Source organism: Schistocerca serialis, chromosome 4 (genome assembly GCF_023864345.2).
Source record: "Schistocerca serialis cubense isolate TAMUIC-IGC-003099 chromosome 4, iqSchSeri2.2, whole genome shotgun sequence".
NCBI lineage: Eukaryota > Metazoa > Arthropoda > Insecta > Orthoptera > Acrididae > Schistocerca > Schistocerca serialis.
The window spans coordinates 759,623,240-759,645,721 of record NC_064641.1 but is presented as its reverse complement, the minus strand read 5'-3'; the positions used below and the strand labels follow the sequence as shown (position 1 = coordinate 759,645,721).

Below are 22,482 nucleotides of genomic sequence, written 5' to 3'. Positions count from 1 at the left end.
GACAGAAATCTTTATTCACCAGAAATTCTGACCAAAGGCCTTTCCGGCCAGTGATATGAAATGCTCTTGGTAGCTTCTTATAAAATCTAATGAATCCCTAACCAGGCAAAATGCAATATATGTAATAAAAATAACTTTTCAACTGAGACTGTTTCTTTACACAGTCATGAAAAACGGTTTCTGTGCCAGTCAGCCTATAATGTAGTTAAAAGATCTTTAGGTATAAACAATGGTTCCGAAAAATTAATCGAAATTCTGTGTATTGTAAGTTGAGTGCGACAGTTCTAATAAAAAACAGTCTCACCCTGACCTAACTTTGTTTATTGCTCTTTGGGTATCCAGTGGCGACCTTTGCATTGTTATTAGTTGCCCCTGAAGTTGCTGCATAAGCTATATGTAAAATGTGATACAGGGCACAGAGGTGAAGGTATAAATAATTTTGGTTAATTTTGTTTGGGCAATGAAAAGCAGATCCTTCCACTTGCACATTTAAAAAAAAAAATTGTCAAGCACAATACAATGACTAGTCACAATCTAGTGACTGATTTTAGAATCGCGTGAACGAATGCACAGTAGAAAGCACCATAAGCAGTTCTGGCATTTTCCACTGTTTTTGTTGTTGTGAGCATAAGGTTGTGCTTTGTACAGCTTTTATATATATTATGAGTTCTACATATTTAGAATGTTGTAGTATACTTTAAAGCTATCTGAAGGATATTGTTAATTCTTCGGATACAAAATTTTGTGATGATAAAATTTCAGTATAGTTTTAAAACTAGTTACGCCATGTGTGGACGGTTGGGGCATACTATGACGGCAGTGCACCATCCTGTTCCTTGAAATGGAAGAAGATCTTTTAGCATGGAACACGTGATACTTGCGAGTGACTTGAGCTTCTGTAATGACTCAACAGTTTTTTCTGAAAAATGGAAATTTGTATGAAGTTCCTAATAGCTCCTGCTGCAAAATATTTTTGCTTGTAGCTGGTCTTTTTATAATACTTCTTCTTAATTTTATTTCTCTTACTGACTGAATGTATGTGGTAGATTCATAATGTAATACACACAATATTAAATACAGTACTGACAATACTTTCCCGGCTATAGTCTTTCAAATTTGAATAGAATATTTGTTCCTAAGTGCATGGCCATGTTGTTCCTTGGAACTGTTTCTCACATTCGGAAAAAAAACTTTCTTTTCTGGAGTAACTCGAAGTTAATCAACAATAACCAAGCAGGGTGGCGGATTTTCGGTTTTCCCGTACACAAACGCGAATCAACTATGTAACATCTAGCGGTACAGTTGGAGTATGAACAGAGAGTTTACTTTACAAAAGACACTACCAGAATAACTTCAAGCGAACCACTTCAGAACACAACATTAACAGCTTTTTACGGACTATGTCAAACAGATCTATTCGCGAAAACATGACTATATGTCGACGTCTCTACCTATTATACGTGGAACACAACAAGAAAAATCGTTTAGCGACGACATCAAGGAATCCCAGTAGACGATCATCCAGGAATCTTGAAAACTGGGGCTCTAGGCCGGGTATATACTCTTCATCAGTACAGCGCCGAATGTTGCTACACGAAATACGAGGACCAACAAGTTTCATTGACCTGAAGGCTGTTGACGGTTACCTATGCCAGACGTACAGAGAAGCATGATAACGCTTAGGACTGAACGTTCTCTGTTAGATTCCTTTCATGCTATTTTCCTCGATTTATTTTTGTTTACGTCATACATTTGCACCTCTAAAGTTACTGTGGTATTTCTAAATTTAGCCGGCCGTGGTGGCCAAATGGTTAAAGGCGCTACAGCCTGGAACCGCGCGGCCGCTACGGTCGCAGGTTAGAATCCTGCCTCAGGCATGGATGTGTGTGATGTCCTTAGGTTAGTTAGGTTTAAGTAGTTCTAAGTTCTGGGGGACTGATGACCTTAGAAGTTAAGTCCCATAGTGCTCCGAGCCATTTTTCTAAATTTATCTGGGAGGAGACTGAGCAGTGGAATATGTTATATTGACATATAAACCCGAACAACTTGTCATACAACATTTTCAAACACAATTTTATATGTAATTCTTATCATACACTTTCCTATGAAACCCACATACGCCTCCTCCTTTACGTAGTGTATATGATGTCTTGAGATATTGTCATCTGCTACCCTTCTGGTGTGAAAGGATGAATGAGTGTGAGTATTTGTAGCTGCATGCTCGGTAGTAGCAGAGAAGTTCTCTCTGCTAGAGAACAGTAGGAGCAACGTCTGAGTAGGTAGATACGATTTCTAAGGCAAAGAGGTTTGTCTCCTTGGTGTGGTTCTGTCCGTCCCTTGTCAGGTTGGTAAAGGAAGCTACCACTGTAACTTCCTATTGTATCTGTGGGTCACCCTTGGTCGGGACCCAAGCTAGTCAGTCGGCGGGCAGTTTCTCAAGTGGTAACATCTCCGGGTAAGCGCGTGTTTGGTGAGTCCGAAGGACAATGAAATTCTTAAGTTTTCAGCCTAACTGATATATTAATTATTTTTCTTCCAGATATATATCGAAAATGCTTTTTACATTGTTTTAAATCGCGATGCAATGCTATTTCAGTATTGGTTTCGGAGTGTATTGCGGTAGTTGCTTTGTCTCCACTCCAATAAAATAAAGTTAAAGCACTTTGCCAGAAGGCGTATTTCTGATTAAAATCATCCCTCTTTAGTGTGAATGTGAGTATAACTGTTTTCCCTCGTTGAAATTCTTCAAATTAATAATTTATCTTTGTGTTCAACCCACGTGGTGTGTGCTTCGTAGTAGCAGTACCACGGGCTCGTAAAATCGTTTGAGCCATCAGGTCAATACTATGCCCTTATTAACACAGTTCGGAAGTTTCTTTCGTAAATAATGTGTTTGGATTTGATTTCGTCATTAAAATCGTGGTGGAACTAACCATTTCCTGTAAATGTGCGCGTGGAACATGTGATGTAGTAACAAAACCCGCCCTCAGCTACTCTTTTGCATAATATTTCGCGTATTCAAACTTAATTAATCGCTAACGCGAGCAGTTTACCTATTTCACAGATTCTAGAAAGATTTTTATAGATCATTTCGGTATGATTGTGGATATATCGAATCACGTGATCTTTGTCTAAACTCCCAATACCAGTCTGTGGTTATCCAATGGGAACACGACTACACCAGGAGTGGAATTTCTTTGCTTAAATAAAATGGATTGGTGATGGTTCACTTTCTGTTTCTGTGTATCCTTGAACTATCTTTTTGTGCTTGTTTGAATGCAGTATCCCATCCTGTTTCCTATTCTTTGTTTCCTATTCTTTGAAAATCACCTTTTATGCCAATTGAACCCCCTCTGAGTAACACTTTTCTTAATTAATTCGTAACAGTAAGTAATGTACCAGCTTTGAGACAGACTTTTCGTGTGTTATACGTTTTATTGAACACTGATCAATTTTTGAAATAAATATCAAAGTTTAAACTTACTTTACTTTTCTTTAATTTAATTTCCTCATCATCTAATTACTTAGAATAATAAAATTATTAAGAAATGAGCTGATAGTGTGGGTGACTATTCGATAGATTTAAAAATTCATGACAGTAGTAAAAATTCGTCAGTCACCAACGCATACTTTCCACCCTAGGTTCGGAAGGTTTTAAAAACACTATGCTCATTATAGGACTACTGGATAACGACAAACACTGGGACTTAATAATACAGAAAACCCCACTCACAGCCACAGCTGAACAAATGAGAGACTTATTCGCCATAATTCTAACAACATATAATCCATCGACTCCAAAACAGTTATAGGACTCATTCAAAGAGAGTATGAGTGATGACTTACAGTACCAAATCCAACAAGCTCATCCTGAACTGACCGTTGAATTCAACGACGATATCTTGAATGTAACACTCATTTATCTAGATGATCAATATTTTGCAATAAACAACCAGACCATAGTACAACTTGGGATACAAGCCTATCTAAAAGACGCTATCAGCATGCTAAGCTTCGAAATTCATAGGAAAAAAATTACAATATCAATTAACTACTTCAAGACATTGCTCACAACAAACCACTCCTCTGTCACAATCAAAAGGCAATTTAAAATGTTATCATGGACCGGATCGGCAACGACACTGGCGGATTTTTTCTTTGGACGAACCAGGCGGCACCTGTAAAACGTTGCTAGTAAATGTACTGCTGGCGGAAATACGTGCTATGCCACACATCGCACTTGCACTGGCATCATTCGGCACTGCAGTCACACTTATAGAAGGAAGACAAACTGCCCATTCCACCCTACAACTACTGTTGGATATAGCCGAAGAACAATTCTCGTTATGTAAAGTCTCAAAAGTATCTGGATGGGGTGAGCTTCTAAAGCAAGCTAAAATTATCTTCTGCAACGAATGCACAATGGCACCTAAAAAATCACAGGAAGCCATGGGCAAAACATTAAAAGACTTGCGAGGAAACTCTGAAGTAATGGGAGGAGTTCTACTCATACTCCCAGGAGATTTTGGACAAACATTTCCAGTTATCCCCAAGTCAACACCAGCAGACGAGATCGATGCATGCTTAAAGAAAAATCACATCTCTAGCCACACACACAAGCCGGCTGCTGTGGCCGAGCGGCTCTAGGCGCTTCAGTCCGGAACCGCGCGACTGCTGCGGTCGCAGGTTCGAATCCTGCCTTGGTCTTGGATGTGTGTGATGTCCTTATGTTAGTTAGGTTTAAGTAGTTCTGAGTTCTAGGGGACTGATGAAGCCAGATGTTAAGTCCCATAGTGCTTACAGCCGTTTGAACCATTTGATTTTGCCACACACACAAATACTGTGACTCACAAAAAATACGAAATTTGAACCATCGAAAGACGAAACAACAGCACATTTTTCTCGACAATTTTTACGAATAAGCGAGGGCACGTATCTTATTGACCAGATAACTGGCGTCATTAAAGTCAACAGTGATTCCGAAACATAGTTACTGCTGAAAGTGAACTAATCGACCAGATTTATTGAAACATTGTTCACAATTATACCGATCCGAGCTGTCTGTCTGAAAGGGCAGTATTGGGAGCTAAAAATAATATTGTCTACAATACCAACTATAATACTCAAAAGAAAATTCCTTGTGAAGAGATAATATACAAATCGATCAAGACGGTAAACGTTGACGAAAGTGTGAACTTCCCTACAAATTTCTGAACTTTTGCAAGGACCAGGAATGTCATTACACTGTCTTCGACTTAAAACTGGATCTCTGATCACACTACTCAGAAATCTCTATTCATCGAAACTATGTAATGGAAGAAGGATGATGCTACAACAGCAGTCGAGTAACATCTTCGAAGCCGAACGTCTGATTGCGAAGTACAAAGGACACACACTATTCATAAAAAAAAAAAAAAATGTTCAAATGTGTGTGAAATCTTATGGGACTTAACTGCTAAGGTCGCCAGTTCCTAAGCTTACACACTACTTAATCTAAATTATCCTAAGGACAAACTCACACACCCATGCTCGAGGGAGGACTCGAACCTCCGCCGGGACTAGCCGCACAGTCGATGACTACAGCGCCCCAGACCGCACTATTTATCCCCAGAAAACCACTGATCTCTACTGACCTGCCATTCCAACTTAAAAGACTCCAATTTCCGGTCAAATTAGCCTACGGTTTTGCAATTAACAAAGCGCAATGACAAACTGTAAAATATTGTGGCATCAACCTCAAAGACTCCCGCTTCTGTCACGGTCAACTAACGTGACTTGCTCTCGAGTAGGAAATTCGAAATATTTGTACATATATAGCCCATATAACAAAATGCAAACTGTTGTTTATAAACAAGTGTTGCAGTGCTTTCAATACTTTTTTTTTTCCTCTTACCCCTATCATGCACAAATCGCGCCTCCGCCACCATACTGAAATAATTTTTGCAGGTCTGTTAAGCCCAAAATGATAAATTAAAACACATAATTAGCCATAAACGGACAAATCCAGTCGTTTCAGTCACTTCTGTGATAGATATATTCTTTTTCCAGTTGAATAAACATTAGCACGAAGAAACTTTTACCTTTTATTCAAATTTATCCTTTTATTCCAACTACTACACAATTCATGACGCCACTCAAGCATATTTTAGATGCACCTTGTAGATGAGCGACTAGAACGAGTAACGAATTAAAGACCCCATACTATGGCAGTCAGTTAGAAAAACAACTCTACTTCAGAGACACATGATGCGCTGCATTTGTGACGTGAAGGTACGTTACGCGTTACTGTTCGTTATTAGTCGCAAATCTGCAGCGGTGATCTCGTTCATTTAATCAATCTGACAAATTACGGTAGCATACAGAGTTAATTTTATACTCCCCAATTTCGCGTTATCTCATGTACTAACAAAGGAAGAACTGATTCATCGCTAACGAGCTGCAATGGCGCACCATCGACCGGCTCTGATAGTATAAATAGGGGCGGTGTGGCGAATGCAGCGAGGGTAGGCATAGACCGTCCGTTTCGCAGCGTTCGATATTCGGTATTGCCCTGTTGTCAGTTTCATGGGAGTTCGTTGCAACCAGTGCACCATATTATCACCATTGTTATTTTTCTCTTGTGTTAACAGATTCCTGTTGTCTCCATTTCCTACAGTCGACCGCTTCATTCTCCATTCTGTTGTCTTTACAGCCACTAAGCAGACTTTTCAGGATCTGAGTCGACTCTGGTCCTTGCCATGTCTGTCTCACCCCCATCCTGGTCTCTTACCACAGTCAATATCCTTCTAAAACAGACTGAATTTTCTCGTTTTGCGAGAACTGAAGGGCGATCTGTTTAACCGTTAGAAACCATTAAATAGCCATGATGGCATAAAATACTTTTTTATTCAAGACATTCGGTTTCAACAGATTATGCTGCCATCTTCATGTCTTAAAATCTTTTGTTGTAAAACATGTTCACTTTACGCTGATCGCACGCACCAAGATGTCTAGTGAATAAAAATAGCACTTTATAAAAGGTTTGTATTTAGCGTTGACAAAGCTTTCATAATGTGCTACTTGGCGTAAAATGAACATGTTTTACAACAAAAGATTTCAAGAACGGAAGACGACAGCATAGACTGCTCAAACTGGTTGTTGTAAATAAAAAAAATATTATGCCACCTTGGCTGTTGAACGGTTTTTTCTGAAACAGACTTTTACATTATTTTTAACTTTTTCAGTACATGTCCAGACCAACTTCTATTTTTACACTGTAGTCATTAAATGCCTTTCGTCTCCCATTCTTCTTGTAACTTCTTCGCTTATCACACTATCTACCAATTTACTGTATCCTTTTATCGCCATGAACATATTTCCTTTACCCCTATACACATCTTATCTCCTCAAGACGCATGATTTGACGCCGTGTAGTAGATCACTCCAAACGAAGGTCTTCAACTTTTCCCTTGCTTTTATTACCAAAAAAATCCCCTTTTTCGTAAAGAACATTGCCGCTACCATTGCTGTTCTCGATGTAATGTCTTCATTACATCTCCAACTGATTTCTATTCTGATTCCTAGATACTTAAAATCTGGCGCATATTCGAATTCCTATTCGTTCAGCTGTATTTTTACCCTTTAACCTTCTTTAATGCCATTAGTTTTATTTTTACGGTATGCCAACGGCCTTGCCGCATTAGTAGCACCGGTTCCCGGCAGATCACCGAAGTTAAGCGCTCTCGGGTTGGGCTCGTACTTGGATGGGTGACCATCCGGTCTGTCCAATGCTGTTGGCAAGCGGGGTGCACTCAGACCTTGAGAGGCAAACTGGGAGCTACTTGACTAAGAAGTAGCGGCTCCGGTCTCGTAAACTGACATACGGCCGGGAGAGCGGTGTGCTGACCACATGCCCCTCCATATCCGCATCCAGTCACGCCTGTGGACTGAGGAGGAAACGGAAGCCTGCCGGTGCCGCTGGGCCTTCCAAGGCCTGTTCGGACGGAATTTAGTTTTATTTTATTAATTTTATGGTACAGATCATTTTGATTTGAGTTGACATGTGTTTTCCCTAGGTACCAAGCATTCCTTGTAGCAGATCAGCTGTCACGAAAAAATTGTTCTGCAGAAACTTGGAAAACGGCGAAACTGATGGTTACGTCGAATTTTACATTATCGATATTTGATGAGCAAATTGTATATAGTGATATGTGGATCGAATTAATCTGATTTGAAAATAGCGTATCCCTTTAGTTTTAAGTAAATATTATCTCATAATGACAGCCAATACATTTAGTACTTGTATGCATTGTTTTTCTTGAGAATTTTTGGCTGGGCTGGATATTTTACATACAGTCAGCTGATGAAAACGGGCCGAAGGGCGCCATGAACTTATTGCAGGCTGTAGAAGGTGACGCGGACGCTAGGTAGAACGGCATTCGCTAAAGGCTGTTGTGTGTACTGGACCGCATGAGCGGAAGCTAATCACGAACCGACAGGTAACGCCGCAGCTATCCAGACAGCTGTAGTGGAGTCGTTAGAATTCCGCACCAAATGACCCCCTTCCAACGTTACTAAAGCGTTTTTCTGCGTTGGAGGTGTTGTAAAGAACAGTAAATGCCCTGGAAGGTTGGCAACAATGAACCCTGGGTGGAGAATGCAGAGAAGACGGAGTCAGTCTGTCGATAGGAGAGGAATATATTGCTGGGCACTATGCAGGCTCTGTGAAAGCTACAGGTCTTTATGGCTCTATGCTGTCGGCAGAACATAGCAGATGAGGTGTGAAGTTTCTATAAGCGTGAGACTGCAATTTTCTCGTACCAAAAATACCTGTAGATCACATATTAAAAATAGACATCAATCTTAGGAGTGCCATAGGAAACAAAAAGGTGTAACACAATAACGCTTTCCTTTGAGGAGGACACCACCAAAACAAATTCTTTTCTTTATCTCTAGGCCTCTGGGCGCGAAAATGCAGAAATTTTATTGGTAAGAGTGGTCTTCCATTGTAGTTTTGGAAATTATTGACAAGTGGGAGGACGTTCCAGATGCATTGCCACTTGTCGTTGGGTAACAGCCCATGAGAGGCTAGGATTGGCTCTCGAAGATGGGGTGAATGTTACGTGGGAAGACAGGAGGAACTAAGGAGACTTCGTCCGCCGCTAGTGAGGGAAACACTTAGAATTCTGCTTGCAGAATTCGGTGTGAGAAGTAGTCATTTCACTCTGCAGCTCCAACTGGAGCATGACGCGAAGTTTGCATTAGGTAGCTTTTTGGGATTCACAGGCATTGTATCCGACAAAATGTCCACTGACAGCGGCATTGGCGAACACAAAGACGCTATTTTAAAAAATGGTTAGATCTGCAAAGATCTCCAATCGGCTTCGGGGTGTGGAGGTCGCAATTTACTCAGTAAACTTCAGAGTGATAACGATTAGGAGTAAGACGCCTTTCTGGCTTGCAGACTTTTACGAACTCAGCCGGCGGCGGTGGCCGAGCGGTTCTAGGCGCTTCAATCTGGAACCGCGCGACTGCTACGGTCGCAGGTTCGAATCTTGCCTAGGGGCATGGATGTGTGTGGTGTCCTTAGGTTGGTTAGATTTAAGCAGTTCTAAGTTCTAGGGGACTGACGACCTCAGATGTTGAGTCCCATAGTGCTCGGAGCCATTTGAACAATTTGAACGAACTCAAATTTTGGCACTCACTGTGATCAGCTCACGGAAATAGATCAGTGTGTTAATAATGTCGTAACCTACCTATCGGTTCCTGTCTTGAATCTCCATGAACCTTAGTTACCTGTAATGGTTTCATGTTCTTGTGATAATCTGTCAGTGAACAGGATGGTATCGAATATGTTCGTGTTATACTTCAGGGCAACTACTGAACGTGTTTTGTGTGTGGATTTATAATAAACAACAGAACTCGTGGTAACTTTGAGTGATACATATCTCACCTCATCACAATATTAAATTACAGTGTCACTATTCCACCACCCTTTCACGTCTTTAGGGCCATAATTTAGCACAAATTAAAAGTCTTTGCCTAACAAATGATAGTTTACAATCTTCGTTAGGCATCTACATGTTGACAAAGGTTTGTTACCTAAAGGTGTAGGAGGTGCCGTAGTTCAAACTATCATAATAATTTCTTTCCACGTGGCCGTTTTTGATGTAGGAAGAAACAATGTTTCTTGCGCTTAGTAGCAACGTTCTAGATCTAGATGAATGTCGGTCGTGAATCGTTGAATGGCGCACAATCTAAATGACGGTTTTGCGCCGTCTGCCACAAGTAATTTTGATAATTTCACAAAAAAAATGGTTCAAATGGCTCTGAGCACTATGGGACTTAACTTCTGAGGTCATCAGTCCCCTAGAAGTTAGAACTATTTAAACCTAACTAACCTAAGGACTTCATACACATTCATGCCCGAGGCAGGATTCGAACCTACGACCGTAGTGGTTACGCGGTTCCAGACTGTAGCGCCTAGAACCGCACGGCCACCTAGGCCAGCACATGCGAACACTAAGTTCCAAAATATAAAATTGTTTTGAAGCAATTTTTTTTTTCAAACGACGTACACTGCATGTTGATCATATGGCATTGTAAACATGTAAATAGAAAAGTACTGAAACGAAACATACATATTTCAAGAAATTTAAAAGCAAAATCTCTTCCTCTACAAAAATACAGCAAATCGGCTGTGAGATACTGTAAAATTCCAAATTACTGTCTCTGACGTGAATTTCGTGGCAAGGAATTAATATTGTATCAACTGTCTGAACAACAGAGCGTCCTGAGTTTCACAAGATTTGCGTTTGTCCGATGCATTAGCGGTTCAAAGGAGCCACGCCACAGCAGCATAATCTTATTAACCAACTGCAGCTTCTTGTGTCTTGCTTCCTCAGTTTCACACTGGGATATGATGAGAATAAGAAAGTCGTACTTTGGTTTAGTGCGTATTATGGACGCCCCTAGCTGCTGCGTACCCTAATCGGCTGCTCCGTATTATCACACATCACGACAGTACATAAAATATCAGATACATTTCTGAAATTGGAGAAGAAAGCTCAAATGGTTCAAATGGCTCTGAGCGCTATGGGACTTAACATCTGAGGTCATCAGCCCGCTAGAACTTATAACCACTTAAACATAACTAACCTAAGGACATCACACACATTCATGCCCGAGGCAGGATTCGAACCTGCGACCGTAGCAGACGCGCCTTTCGCGACTGAAGCCCCTAGAACCGCTCCGTCACCGCGACCGGCGAGAAGGAAGCACTGAACGATGTGGTTTCCCTTCTGGATCCAAGAGCACAAAGGCGGAGCAAATGGGGAACGCCTTCTAAGATCGCCTGTACTACTGCACTCTAGCCATTGATTCGAAACGATAAGCGGGCAAACCACCAAATTGCCATGGCTCACCTCATTTGTAGGTCTGTAAGTATAAACTAACGTACATCCGTAAGCAACTGGAATACACACAAACGTATCTAGTGACGGGAACAACTACCTTACCCCCTGACGGTGGCAGCGATGCTTTGTGGGAAGAACTTCGCGAGATACGGAACGAATTGTGGAGAAAATGTGACTAATGGACGTTCAAAGGCCGGATATTGGTCGAAGTTGGGTCCAAAATGTACACATTTCACTGATTGGTGCAGCTGTTGCGCTGAATAAGACTAACGTCAGGAGACCAAAAGGATCGCATAAGCACCCAGTGATAAATTCCTCATTATTTTGTGACAGAATTCAGACACAATGGAGAGGTACACTGAGGTGACAAAACTAACGGGATACCTTCTACCGTCGCGCCGAACCTCCTTTAACCCGGTGTACTGCAGCAACTCGACGTGGCTTGAACTTAACAAGTACTTGGAAGTCCCCTGCAGAAACATTGAGCCTTACTGCCTCTATACCCGTCTATAATTGCGAAAGTGTTGCCGGTGCAGGATGTTATGCACGAACTCAACTTCGATTATGCCCCATAAATGTTGGATAGGATTCATATCTGGCGGTCTGGGTGGCCAAATCATTCGTTCGAAATGTCCAGAATGTCCTTCAAACCAATCAGGAAAGGGCCCGGTGATATGGAGCATTGTCATCCATAAAAATTTAATTGTTGTTTCGCAATATGAAGTCCATGAATGGTCACAAATAGTCTCCAAGAAGCCGAGCATAACCATTTCCAGTCATGCTCGGTCTAGTTAGACCAGAGGACCCAGTCCATTCCATGTAAATACAGCACACACCATTATGTCTTCGTGGACTCGCCTGCACACTCTAAACCTACCATCAGCTCTTAGCAACTGAAATCGAGACTCATGTGAGCAGTCGTCTAGAGTCGAACCGATGTGGCCGTTAGCCTAGGAGAAGCCCTGCAGGCGACGTCGTGCTGTTGACAGAGGTACTCACGTCGGTCGACAACTGCCATAGCCCACTAACCCCAAATTTCGCCGCCAAAATACTTTTATCACCTGCGTAAATGATGCTTTGTTAGTAGGTTGGATGCATCGCCTCGCGTCGCTTCCGATCTATCCGCGTCCTACCACTGGTGCTTACTGACACGCTGATCTGAATCAGATGCATATCTTCGATCGCAGGTGGGGAGAGTTCCTAGGGTGCCGTTTCTGTGGGAGTGAGTAATGGAAAAAGAAAAAGACATCAAGGAGGGCGAAGTGGGAGGGGAATGAATATTAAAAACAAGAAGCGAATGGAACAGGGACCACTAAAATTGAAAGGTGGAAGACGTATGAAACGAAATAACGAGGAGAGTCAGACAGGACTCTGGTGAGAAACAGTTCCGTTAGGCCTAGAACTCTTTGGTACAGAGGCGCATGTTTGCTGTTTTCAGCTCCTAGATTTAGCCGCCATCGTTATTCGAAGTGATCTGCCTGGCTGGGTTTGTTATTTTTCTGCTACTGCATTTTTTTGAGGGACAGGGAAACAGTGAAAAAGAAGCGTGATGTCGTTGCAAGTAATGTGACTTTGTTAGTCATGTTTGAATTATATAATGCAAAACATAATCAAAGAAATCTGTATCTCCTACACTTCAGCATACACTACTTTCATAAATGAATCTTGTATCACTGGAATTAAGAAAAAAAATCAGATATTATTGTAGTGATGGAGAGGGGGAAGGGGAAAGACAGGAGATTCCAAGCCAATGTTTGTCTTGGGAGCCAGTTGTCTAACAAGGGGAGGCCGCCAATTGTGAAATTCAGATTCGATTCATACTGCGCATAATAATAGCTCATGGCCAGAGGTGTAATGTGGCAAAGCACCAAGATGCACTTCTCAGCCGTTGTCGAGAAAATCGACAGTTAAAAGAAACCGTTGCGGTGAAATACTCTCGGCGATTAATAATTTTCTACAGCGTCGTGACGCAGCGGTAAGCGCTCGGGTTCGTAATCCGAAGGTCGCCGGATCGAATCTCGCGCCATGCAATTTTTTTTACTATTAGTAAGCGCTCGGGTTCGTAATCCGAAGGTCGCCGGATCGAATCTCGCGCCATGCAATTTTTTTTACTATTAGTTTTTTGTAATTCAAATTATAAAGTATTAATGAATTGCTTATGCATGTTGGTGAAGGCGGATCGCTCTCCAATTGTACCGCCTCCATTTTTCCGTTTTTTTTTTAACAGGGTGTACCAAAGCTCTCCCGTCCGCACTGATTTTCGACAATGTTATAAGTTGCGCTAGGGACCGCATCTACCTTCTATCGAAGTTAGCAGGCAACTACGCTGTTATGCGGCGGCTCGTTTCGGCCCATTCAACATCTGTCATTCAAGTGTAACGAGCGAGTAATGGAGTTTATATTTCATACCTGCCACAGCAAATTTGTGTTCGTGGGGTCTCTATTCTAATTCGAACGTTTGACTTACGCTATACGTATTCGTTTCGGAATATCGTTTCTACGTCTTCCGTTAACTATACGTGGTTAACATTATGAAGACAACTAATAACATTTGTGAAATACAACTTTGTTTGCGGAAAACATAATGATATCGCCAGTTTTTCCACGACAAACGACTTTCAACAACTTATTATATGCATAATTGTTGCAACTGATTGCCGGGAATTATATTACGAAAAACAAATACTAAAAAAAAAAGGTTGCATTTCGCGAGATTCGATCCGGCGACCTTCGGATTACGAACCCGAGCGCTTACCGCTGCGCCACGACGCTGTAGAGAATTATTAATCGTAGAGAGTATTTCACCGCAACGGTTTCTTTTAACTGTCGATTTTCTCGACAACGGCTGAGAAGTGCATCTTGGTGCTTTGCCACATTACACCTCTGGCCATGAGCTTTTATTATGCGCAGTATGAATCGAATCTGAATTTCACAATTGGCGGCCTCCCCTTGTAAGTTACATCAGTGATCTCTGCAGTCTGTTGACACATGGAGCGGTAGCTGCGTTTCAGATAGTGGGATGGAAGTTAGTGATTATATGACTGCTCACTGGTTATTGTTGCACTGGGATGATGATCTATTGCAGCGCTATTTGTTTGTCCAATGTAGGAACAACTGACAGCCACTCGTGCCAGCAACACATTGTTCTTACAAAGAGGATCTGTCTCATCAATGCATCGATGCCTGCGACAGTTATCTGTGCTATCAACATGTTTCCTTTGACGATGACTTGTTTCATCAATATGTTGTCGCCTAAGAGGACGATCCACGGCATCAACACGTTGTTGCTCTCAATTGACGGCTTGTGTCATCGACACATAGTTGTCCACAATGACAGCATGTATCATCAACATACTACCGTCTGGAAAAACAGCTCATACTGTATTATCAACATGTTGCCCGCAATAACAACACATGTGAACAACGTGCTATTGCTTGTGGCGATGACACATGCAACAACAAGTGGTTGCTGCGACTAACATGATATTGCCCATGCCAGTGACCCATGTCAGCAAGAAGTCGTTCTACCGACAAAAAGCGCGTCATCAATATACTGTTGACCACGACAATGACGCGTGTCATCAACACGTTGTTGCCTGTGGGAGACGATACCACTCGCAAAAGCACTCGAGAGCAGTGGACGCACAAGAACTCTTCCTCGTCAGTCGCGATCTGGCGGATATCTTTGAGTATTATGTCGCACAACACTGATGAAATATTGAGTAGCAAGTACTTGCACCAAGGAACAACAGCGTTCTGCTATTCAAAATGGTTCAAATGGCTCTGAGCACTATGGGACTCAACTGCCGTGGTCATTAGTCCCCTAGAACTTAGAACTAGTTAAACCTAACTAACCTAAGGACATCACACACACCCATGCCCGAGGCAGGATTCGAACCTGCGACCGTAACAGCAGCGCGGCTCCGGACTGGAGCGCCTAGAACCGCAAGGTCACCGTGGCCGGCGTTCCGTTATTCGTTTTTTTGGGCAGTGAAGGTGTGGAACCTATTGAAATTCATCGACGAATGAAGATTCAGTATCGACGAATGAAGATTCAGTACGGTGATGCATGTTTGTCACAGCAGCAAGTCTACGAATGGAGTAGAAAGTTCGCAAATGGTGTGTCTTTAGTGAAAGATGCTCCTCGTCCAGGTCAGGCACAAAGAGTTGTGACTCCATAGAACATTGCAGCAGTTGAAGTCATAGTGAAGGAAAACCGCCGAGTGACACTGAATAACATTACAGCATGTCTACAGATTAGACATGGGTCAGCATACCACATTGTGCATGATGTGCTCCAGTTTCACACAGTGTCTGCAAGATGGGTGCCACGGCAGCTGACTCATTTCAATGAGAGAATGACGTGTTGATGTTTGTGAAGAACTTCTTCGGCGCTTTGAACGAGAAGGTGATGGCTTCCTTGCAAGAATCGTTACTGGGGACGAAACCTGGGTTGACTTCCACCAACCGGAAACGAAGAGAGCGAGCAAGGAATGGCGCCATTCCTCATCACCAAAACCAAACAAGTTTCGAACGGAACCATCAGCAAGGAAGGTTATGCTGACTCTCTTTTGGGACGAAAAAGGCGACATGTTGGAGCATTACATGCCTAGAGGAGCCACTGTCACCAGTGCATCATACACAGATCTAAAAAATCATCTGCGGCTTGCATTCAAATCAATGCGACGTGGATTGCTGTCAGCAGGTGTCCTTTTGCAACATGACAATGCAAAGCCCCACACTGCCCGTACAACAGTTGCAACAATCACAGACCTCCATTTTGAGTGTCTTCCTCATCCACCATTGACTGATTTGATTGATTGATTTTAACAGGAGAGCTAAAACAGCTTAGGTCTGTCCCGCCACTGCCCGCACCGAAACTAGATTTATCATCCACCATACTCACCAGACCCTGCGCCAAGTGTTTTCCACATGTTTGGACCACTCAGTGACGCAATGGGAGGAAGGAGTTCTGTTCTGATGAAGAGGTACGCCACGCGGTGCATGAGTGGTTGCGCGGACTACCAAAAGAATTGCGAGTGCAGGCGTTCTCAGCTAATTTCGTATATGAAGTCTTCACGGGTTGTCAGCCGAGTAGCATCGTCGTCTCGTAGCAACGTTTCGATGGAATGCGTCTCCATCATCTTCAGGCGAAGTGTCGGGATATCGTCGGTCGCGGGCTTATATCTCTGCTGGACCGCTCTACGCTTCCTGCGGCCGGCCAATCACGCACCCACGCAATCGCCCGATGCACCTGGATCGGCCGGTGGTGGGGGGGACGCGTGCGCTTTGTTCGAGTCCCGGCGTCCGTCTCTGTCTGCTCCGTCCGCGGCCCTTGGTGGAACGGAACGTTCTTCTCTGATTTTGCTGATTGCAGGCTCCCAGGCTGTGCTGAGATGGTATCCACTGTCGCGGTTGATTAGGTTGTCGTGTAACCGTATTTCTATGGACTCTTTGATTACTGAGTTCCAAAATCCGTTTGTACTGCATATTTTCTTTGTGTCCTCGAAATCGAAGGTGTGCTTCTCGTCAATACTGTGTCCCGCCACAACAGATTTGTTGGTCTGACCCAAGCGTACATGCCTAATGTGTTCACCGCGGCGCTGTGAGATGCAACACGGCGTCTGTCCTATATATTGCATTCCACATTCGCATCCGATCTTGTACACACCTGGTGCCGTCAGACATAGTGGATCCTTGGTTGAACCGAGAAGGTCTTAGATTTTTCCTGCTGCGCGGAAAACGGTCTTCACTTTATGTTTCAAGAGGAGAGCGGTCCAGCAGAGATATAAGCCCGCGATTGACGGTATCCCGACACTTCGCCTGAAAATGATGGAGACGCATTCCATCGAAACGTTGCTACGAGACGACGATGCTACTCGGCTGACAATCCGTGAAGACTTCATTTATACCAAAAGAATTTTTTTCTAAAGGAATTTATGCACTTTTTTAAGCGCTGGAAGACTTGCATTGAGCGTGAGGGAGATTATTCTGAAAAGTGATACAGCTTTGTACCACTTCTGCACATTAAATAATATTTTAAAAAATATTTAATGTTTTAATTTGACTCACCCTCGTACAAGAACAGTTCAGCTAACAGCCCGTAACCTACACAACTCGTATCATCGCAGATGTCAGATTCTACAAAAAATTTATAATTTGAAACTCTCTAGTATTTCGTCAGTGTCGGGTCACCTTGGCAACAAACCGGAGAAATCTACTTCAGTCTTAGGACAATGCGCAGCAAGAGTCACCGCTCGAATCCAATGTGTCAGGAGGAACGGCGTCGAGCAGCCCCTCATCCCCGGCGCTAATGGCAGCTGCTGTACAGACTAGACCAGAGTGGGCAGGCGGGACTTACGCGTGCAGGAGCGCGGCTCGTCGGAGGCGTCCCCGCAGTGGTCGGCGCCGTCGCAGTAGCGGTCCAGCCGCACGCAGCGCCCGTTGCGGCACGGGAACTCGGAGATGCGGCACGCGGGCACCGCCCCCGCGCCCGCCGCCCACGCCGCCACCGCCGCCGAAGCCGCCAGCAGCCACAGCGACCACGCCGCCGCCCGCCGCCGTGCCTGCCACACACAAACAGCCCTCACGTCGCGGCTGACTGCTCGGCTCGCCCTCTGCACGGTGCTCATTGTTCGTGTGAGCGTCGATCGTAAAGCGGGTCAATGGCAAAAAAACTGTTTGTAGTGAAAGTAGCTTATTCTCGTTGTTTTTCTTTTTTTTATTGTGATGTATGCTACGATACTTCAGACTGTCAAACAAATAAAAGCAACTGCTGTTGATGACGTCCCTGCAGAATTTCTGAAAAAATTATGGGTTATGTTAAGTCTGCCGCAGAGGGCCCCTGCCAGGCAGCCTACACTCAAGACACCCCTGTGTACCATATAACATACACAAGCACTTGCAGGCGCAACCAAGAGGAAAACAATTCTTCAAAAATAAACAGAACTTGCTAGAGACTAATGTGAACCTTTTTCTGCAGAGGTCGCCTCACAGATACAGGGAAAGTTGGAGTACTCCGCCGACCTCCGCCGGCTTTATAAGTCCAGCGCAGCAGCAGTACAGCCAGTTCCTCGCTGAGCTAGGACCAGCTGAGACGGACCTCACCGGCACTCTTGATGAATAGTCGTCTACTTGTTATTTGTTTTCTTTGTGTGTATATAGTGATTGTTCGAGAAGTGTAGTTCAGTTTCAATAAACGACGTTATACTGAGTCTTCTATAATACTGTGTATTCTTCAGGTTACAAAATGAAAGACCCATCATTCAGAGTAATAAATCCCTGCTATGCAGGATCATTGCCGTACCTAAAATGGGAAGAAATTAAAACCAGCTGGTGTTAACGACATACCTACAGCATTGCTGAAAAATTTAAGTCTTCCTTCTTTAGGGCCAAAAGTTCTTCCATCTTTAAAAGTATAATAGCTCCTGTTGAGCAACCCGACTCGGCGATTATGATACTGGACAGTGTTATACAAGACCAGAATTTCAAATCCCCGTCGATATTTGTTTTCCGTGACTTTTACTAGCTGAGGGCAAAATTCGAGGATGCTTCTTTTCACAAGGACACGGTAGATTTCGCTTGGCTTCCTCATTCTTCACCGGCCGAGATTGTGACCAGTCTATAATGATTTCGCTCTGGAGGGGACGTTAAACCCTAGTTTTCTGCCCTGTCTCCAAAAATCTTCTTACTTTAATTTTAAAATTATTCCTCCCTTACTCCTTTCTTTGAAAGTAAAATCATGCCCGCCCGGTTGGCCGTGCAGTCTAACACACGGCTTTCCGGGTGGGAAGGAATGCCTGGTCCCCGGCACGTATCCGCTCGGCGGATTTGTGTCGAGGTCCCGTGAACCGGCCAGTCTGTGGATGGCTTTTAGGTGGTTTCCCATCTGCCTCGGCGAATGTAGGATTGTTCCCCTTATTCCGCCTCAGTTACACTATGTCGGCGATTGCTGCGCAAACAAGTTCTCCACGTACGCGTACACCACCATTACTACCCAAACATAGGGGTTACACTCGTCTGATGTTCCCAGGGAGGGGGGGGGGGGGAGGGGGGGGGGTTCTCCGGAGGCCGAACTGCAGAATAACACTGGGTTCGGTGTGGGACGGCGGAGGAGTGAAGTGGACTGCGGAAATCGTCTTGGGGTTGCGAACCACTGTGGCTGCGGCGGGGACGGAGCCTCTCCGTCGTTTCTAGGTCCCTGATTAACGTACCATACAATACAATACAAGTAAAATCATCCCTTCTCTAAGACTAAAGATTTTTTTCACCTTCACTGCTGATGTCTTGGACGATGTTACAAAATGGTATCAGATCGCTTCTTTTGAAATTCATCTTTCTCGCCCCAGCATCTCGTAGAGTATCAGCACAATTTATTAATACAAAATTTTCTCTTCTGATTACAGCAAGCAGTACGTAAGAGTATGTAATACAGCTTATCAATAACTCTACAGGATATTTAAAACATTTTATCGTGTAAATAGTCTGCACGGCATGATCATCCAGTATACACTGTATCAAAAGTATCAGTGATAAATGCAGTTTACAGAAGAGAGGAAGGAAAATTAGCGACTAACGTCTCGTCGACAGATAGGTCATTCGAGGAGGGTCAAAAGGTCGAGGATGGGTATGGAAATCGGCTATGTCATTTCAAAGGAATCATCCTGACTTTTGGTTGGAGGTGTTCATGAAAATCCCGGAAAACCTAAACCAGGATAGCCAAACGTGGAACTTGTCCTCCCGAATGTGAGTCCAGCGTGCTAACTTCTGCGCCACGTCACCCCGTTAACCTGTGGAGGAGCACTGAGTAGCTCCGTCCGAACAGGTCTAAGAAGGCCCTACGGTACCGTCCGACCGCCGTGTCATGCACAGACAGTGGTTGTCACCGGGTGCGGATATGGAGGGACATGTGGCCAGCACACCGCTCTCCTGCCGTTGTCAGTTTTCGTCACCGGAGCCGCAGTTTATCAGTCAAGTAGCTCCTCATTTTGGCTCACAAGGGCTGAGTGCACCCCGCTTGCCAACAGCGCTCAGCACACCCGGATGGTCACCCAACCAAGTGCTAGCCAAGCCAAACAGCGCTTAATTTCTGTGATCTGATGGGAACCGGTGTTACTACTGCAGTAAGGCTGTTATCTCAGTAAGTAAACGTGTGTGAAAATTGCAACATAATGAAACCAAACTCTGAGAATGCGTAGAAAAGTTTACCTTCAACAATAACCTTGAAATGCAGAGGCGTAATGCACACGAAAGTTCAGCAGGGCCCTCTCTTACTCAGTAGCAACTTTTTAGTCTTACGCTACACTGATCCGCTGCAGAGCTGTCAAACGATGTGGAAACCTAACAGCAATAACCCTCGTCGACATCAAAGGTTACAGTACCAGTATGTGAGTGACTTTGAAAGGAGCTGAATAATTGGTCTCCGAGGTACAGGTTTCCAAACCGTGACAATTCCGCTCATAGAGCTACCGCAATTGTGGGCGTGCGGAAATACTAGGTCTGGGTCCGACACAATGAGTCACGAAACTCTCAACGTGTTTCTGCAACTTCGCTACGCAGCGACGCCAAGCGACTGGCGTGTATAAACACACAATGAAACGATTGTGTACTGTGTATATGGAGTGGAAAGGACCATTCACTATGCAAATGAGGCCATATTTTGGAGTTTATTTAGGGGCTATAAATATGGAATGCCGTTTTATAATATGGGATGAAATAAATTGCTTTTCCTTTTTTCAGGCAATGTGATACCGAAAACAGAGAGAGATCAACACTCTCTCTCTCTCTCTCTCTCTCTCTCTCTCTCTCTCTCTCTCTCTCTCTCTCTCTTCAAATCTTCGAATCAGTATGCTCTGTACTAACAGATTTTTATAAGTAGTCAAAACCAGAAAAGATGTATGCAAGTTCATTGTCACCACTGATGTTTATTTGTACATCGAAAAGAGAATGAGGGAAGTAAAGGCCTGGTGTTGTTTGTAAAGGAAAAGAAATTAGCACAATACAATTCATTGATGACGCAGCAGCGGAATCAGGTTTCGTGATAAATTAAATGGAAGATACGTTACGTATAGGTTAAGATGTGAACAAGATAAGAAGAGATCTCATTGGTGGATATGCTGGAGGACTAAATATTCCAGCCGGGGAAGAGAATCTAGAAGCGATACATACACAGTGACACCTGGGAAGCGGCGTAGACGAACATGATATGTAAGTACAAGTCATAGAAGCAAGGACAAGGCCAAAAGGTTCCTTAAGAATAAATTGTGACTAATGTCGAAGACTGTAAAAATCGTGCCTAGTACTGAACGTATTAATATGAGTATGAAACCCGTACAGAAGCCGGCCGCGGTGGTCTCGCGGTTCTAGGCGCGCAGTCCGGAACCGCGCGACTGCTACGGTCGCAGGTTCGAATCCTGCCTCGGGCATGGATGTGTGTGATGTCCTTAGGTTCGTTAGGTTTAACTAGTTCTAAGTACTAGGGGACTAATGACCTAAGATGTTAAGTCCCATAGTGCTCAGAGCCATTTGAACCAACCCGTACAGAAACTCGAGAAAGGAATTACAATCGGCGTAAAGCATCATAAAGTACAATATGAAACTTCCTGGCAGATTAAAACTGTGTGCCCGACCGAGACTCGAACTCGGGACCTTTGCCTTTCGCGGGCAAGTGCTCTACCATCTGAGCTACCGAAGCACGACTCACGCCCGGTACTCACAGCTTTACTTCTGCCAGTACCTCGTCTCCTACCTTCCAAACTTTACAGAAGCTCTCCTGGGAACCTGTGAGTACCGGAAGTGAGTCGTGCTTCGGTAGCTCAGTTGGTAGAGCACTTGCCCGCGAAAGGCAAAGGTCCCGAGTTCGAGTCTCGGTCGGGCACACAGTTTTAATCTGCCAGGAAGTTTCATATCAGCGCACACTCCGCTGCAGAGTGAAAATCTCATTCATCATAAAGTACATGTCAAGCACACGTACACAGGGAGTTTGCAAATTCCAGTTAAGGACTTCCAGGACATGTAGAGTGGAGTAAGTACATAATATTTTGAATAGGAACCCATGTCCGGAAACGTACCGTTACCGTTCTACGACGGT

At 43.7% G+C, this 22,482-nt stretch overlaps 1 protein-coding gene and 1 pseudogene across 1 annotated transcript in view; both read right to left on the bottom strand.

Annotated features, from left to right (window-relative positions):
• LOC126474750 (uncharacterized) overlaps positions 1-17,890 on the bottom strand; it is a gene marked incomplete at its 5' end in the record, with an annotated part of 503,945 nt that extends 486,055 nt beyond the window's left edge. Inside the window, one exon of the mRNA XM_050102226.1 lies at positions 17,755-17,890. Coding sequence (XP_049958183.1) covers positions 17,755-17,890 — 136 coding nt within the window. The remainder of the gene's footprint in view (positions 1-17,754) is intronic.
• Positions 17,891-20,410: 2,520 nt separating this feature from the next.
• Positions 20,411-20,529, bottom strand: LOC126475683 (5S ribosomal RNA; annotated as a pseudogene).
• Positions 20,530-22,482: the final 1,953 nt, after the last annotated feature.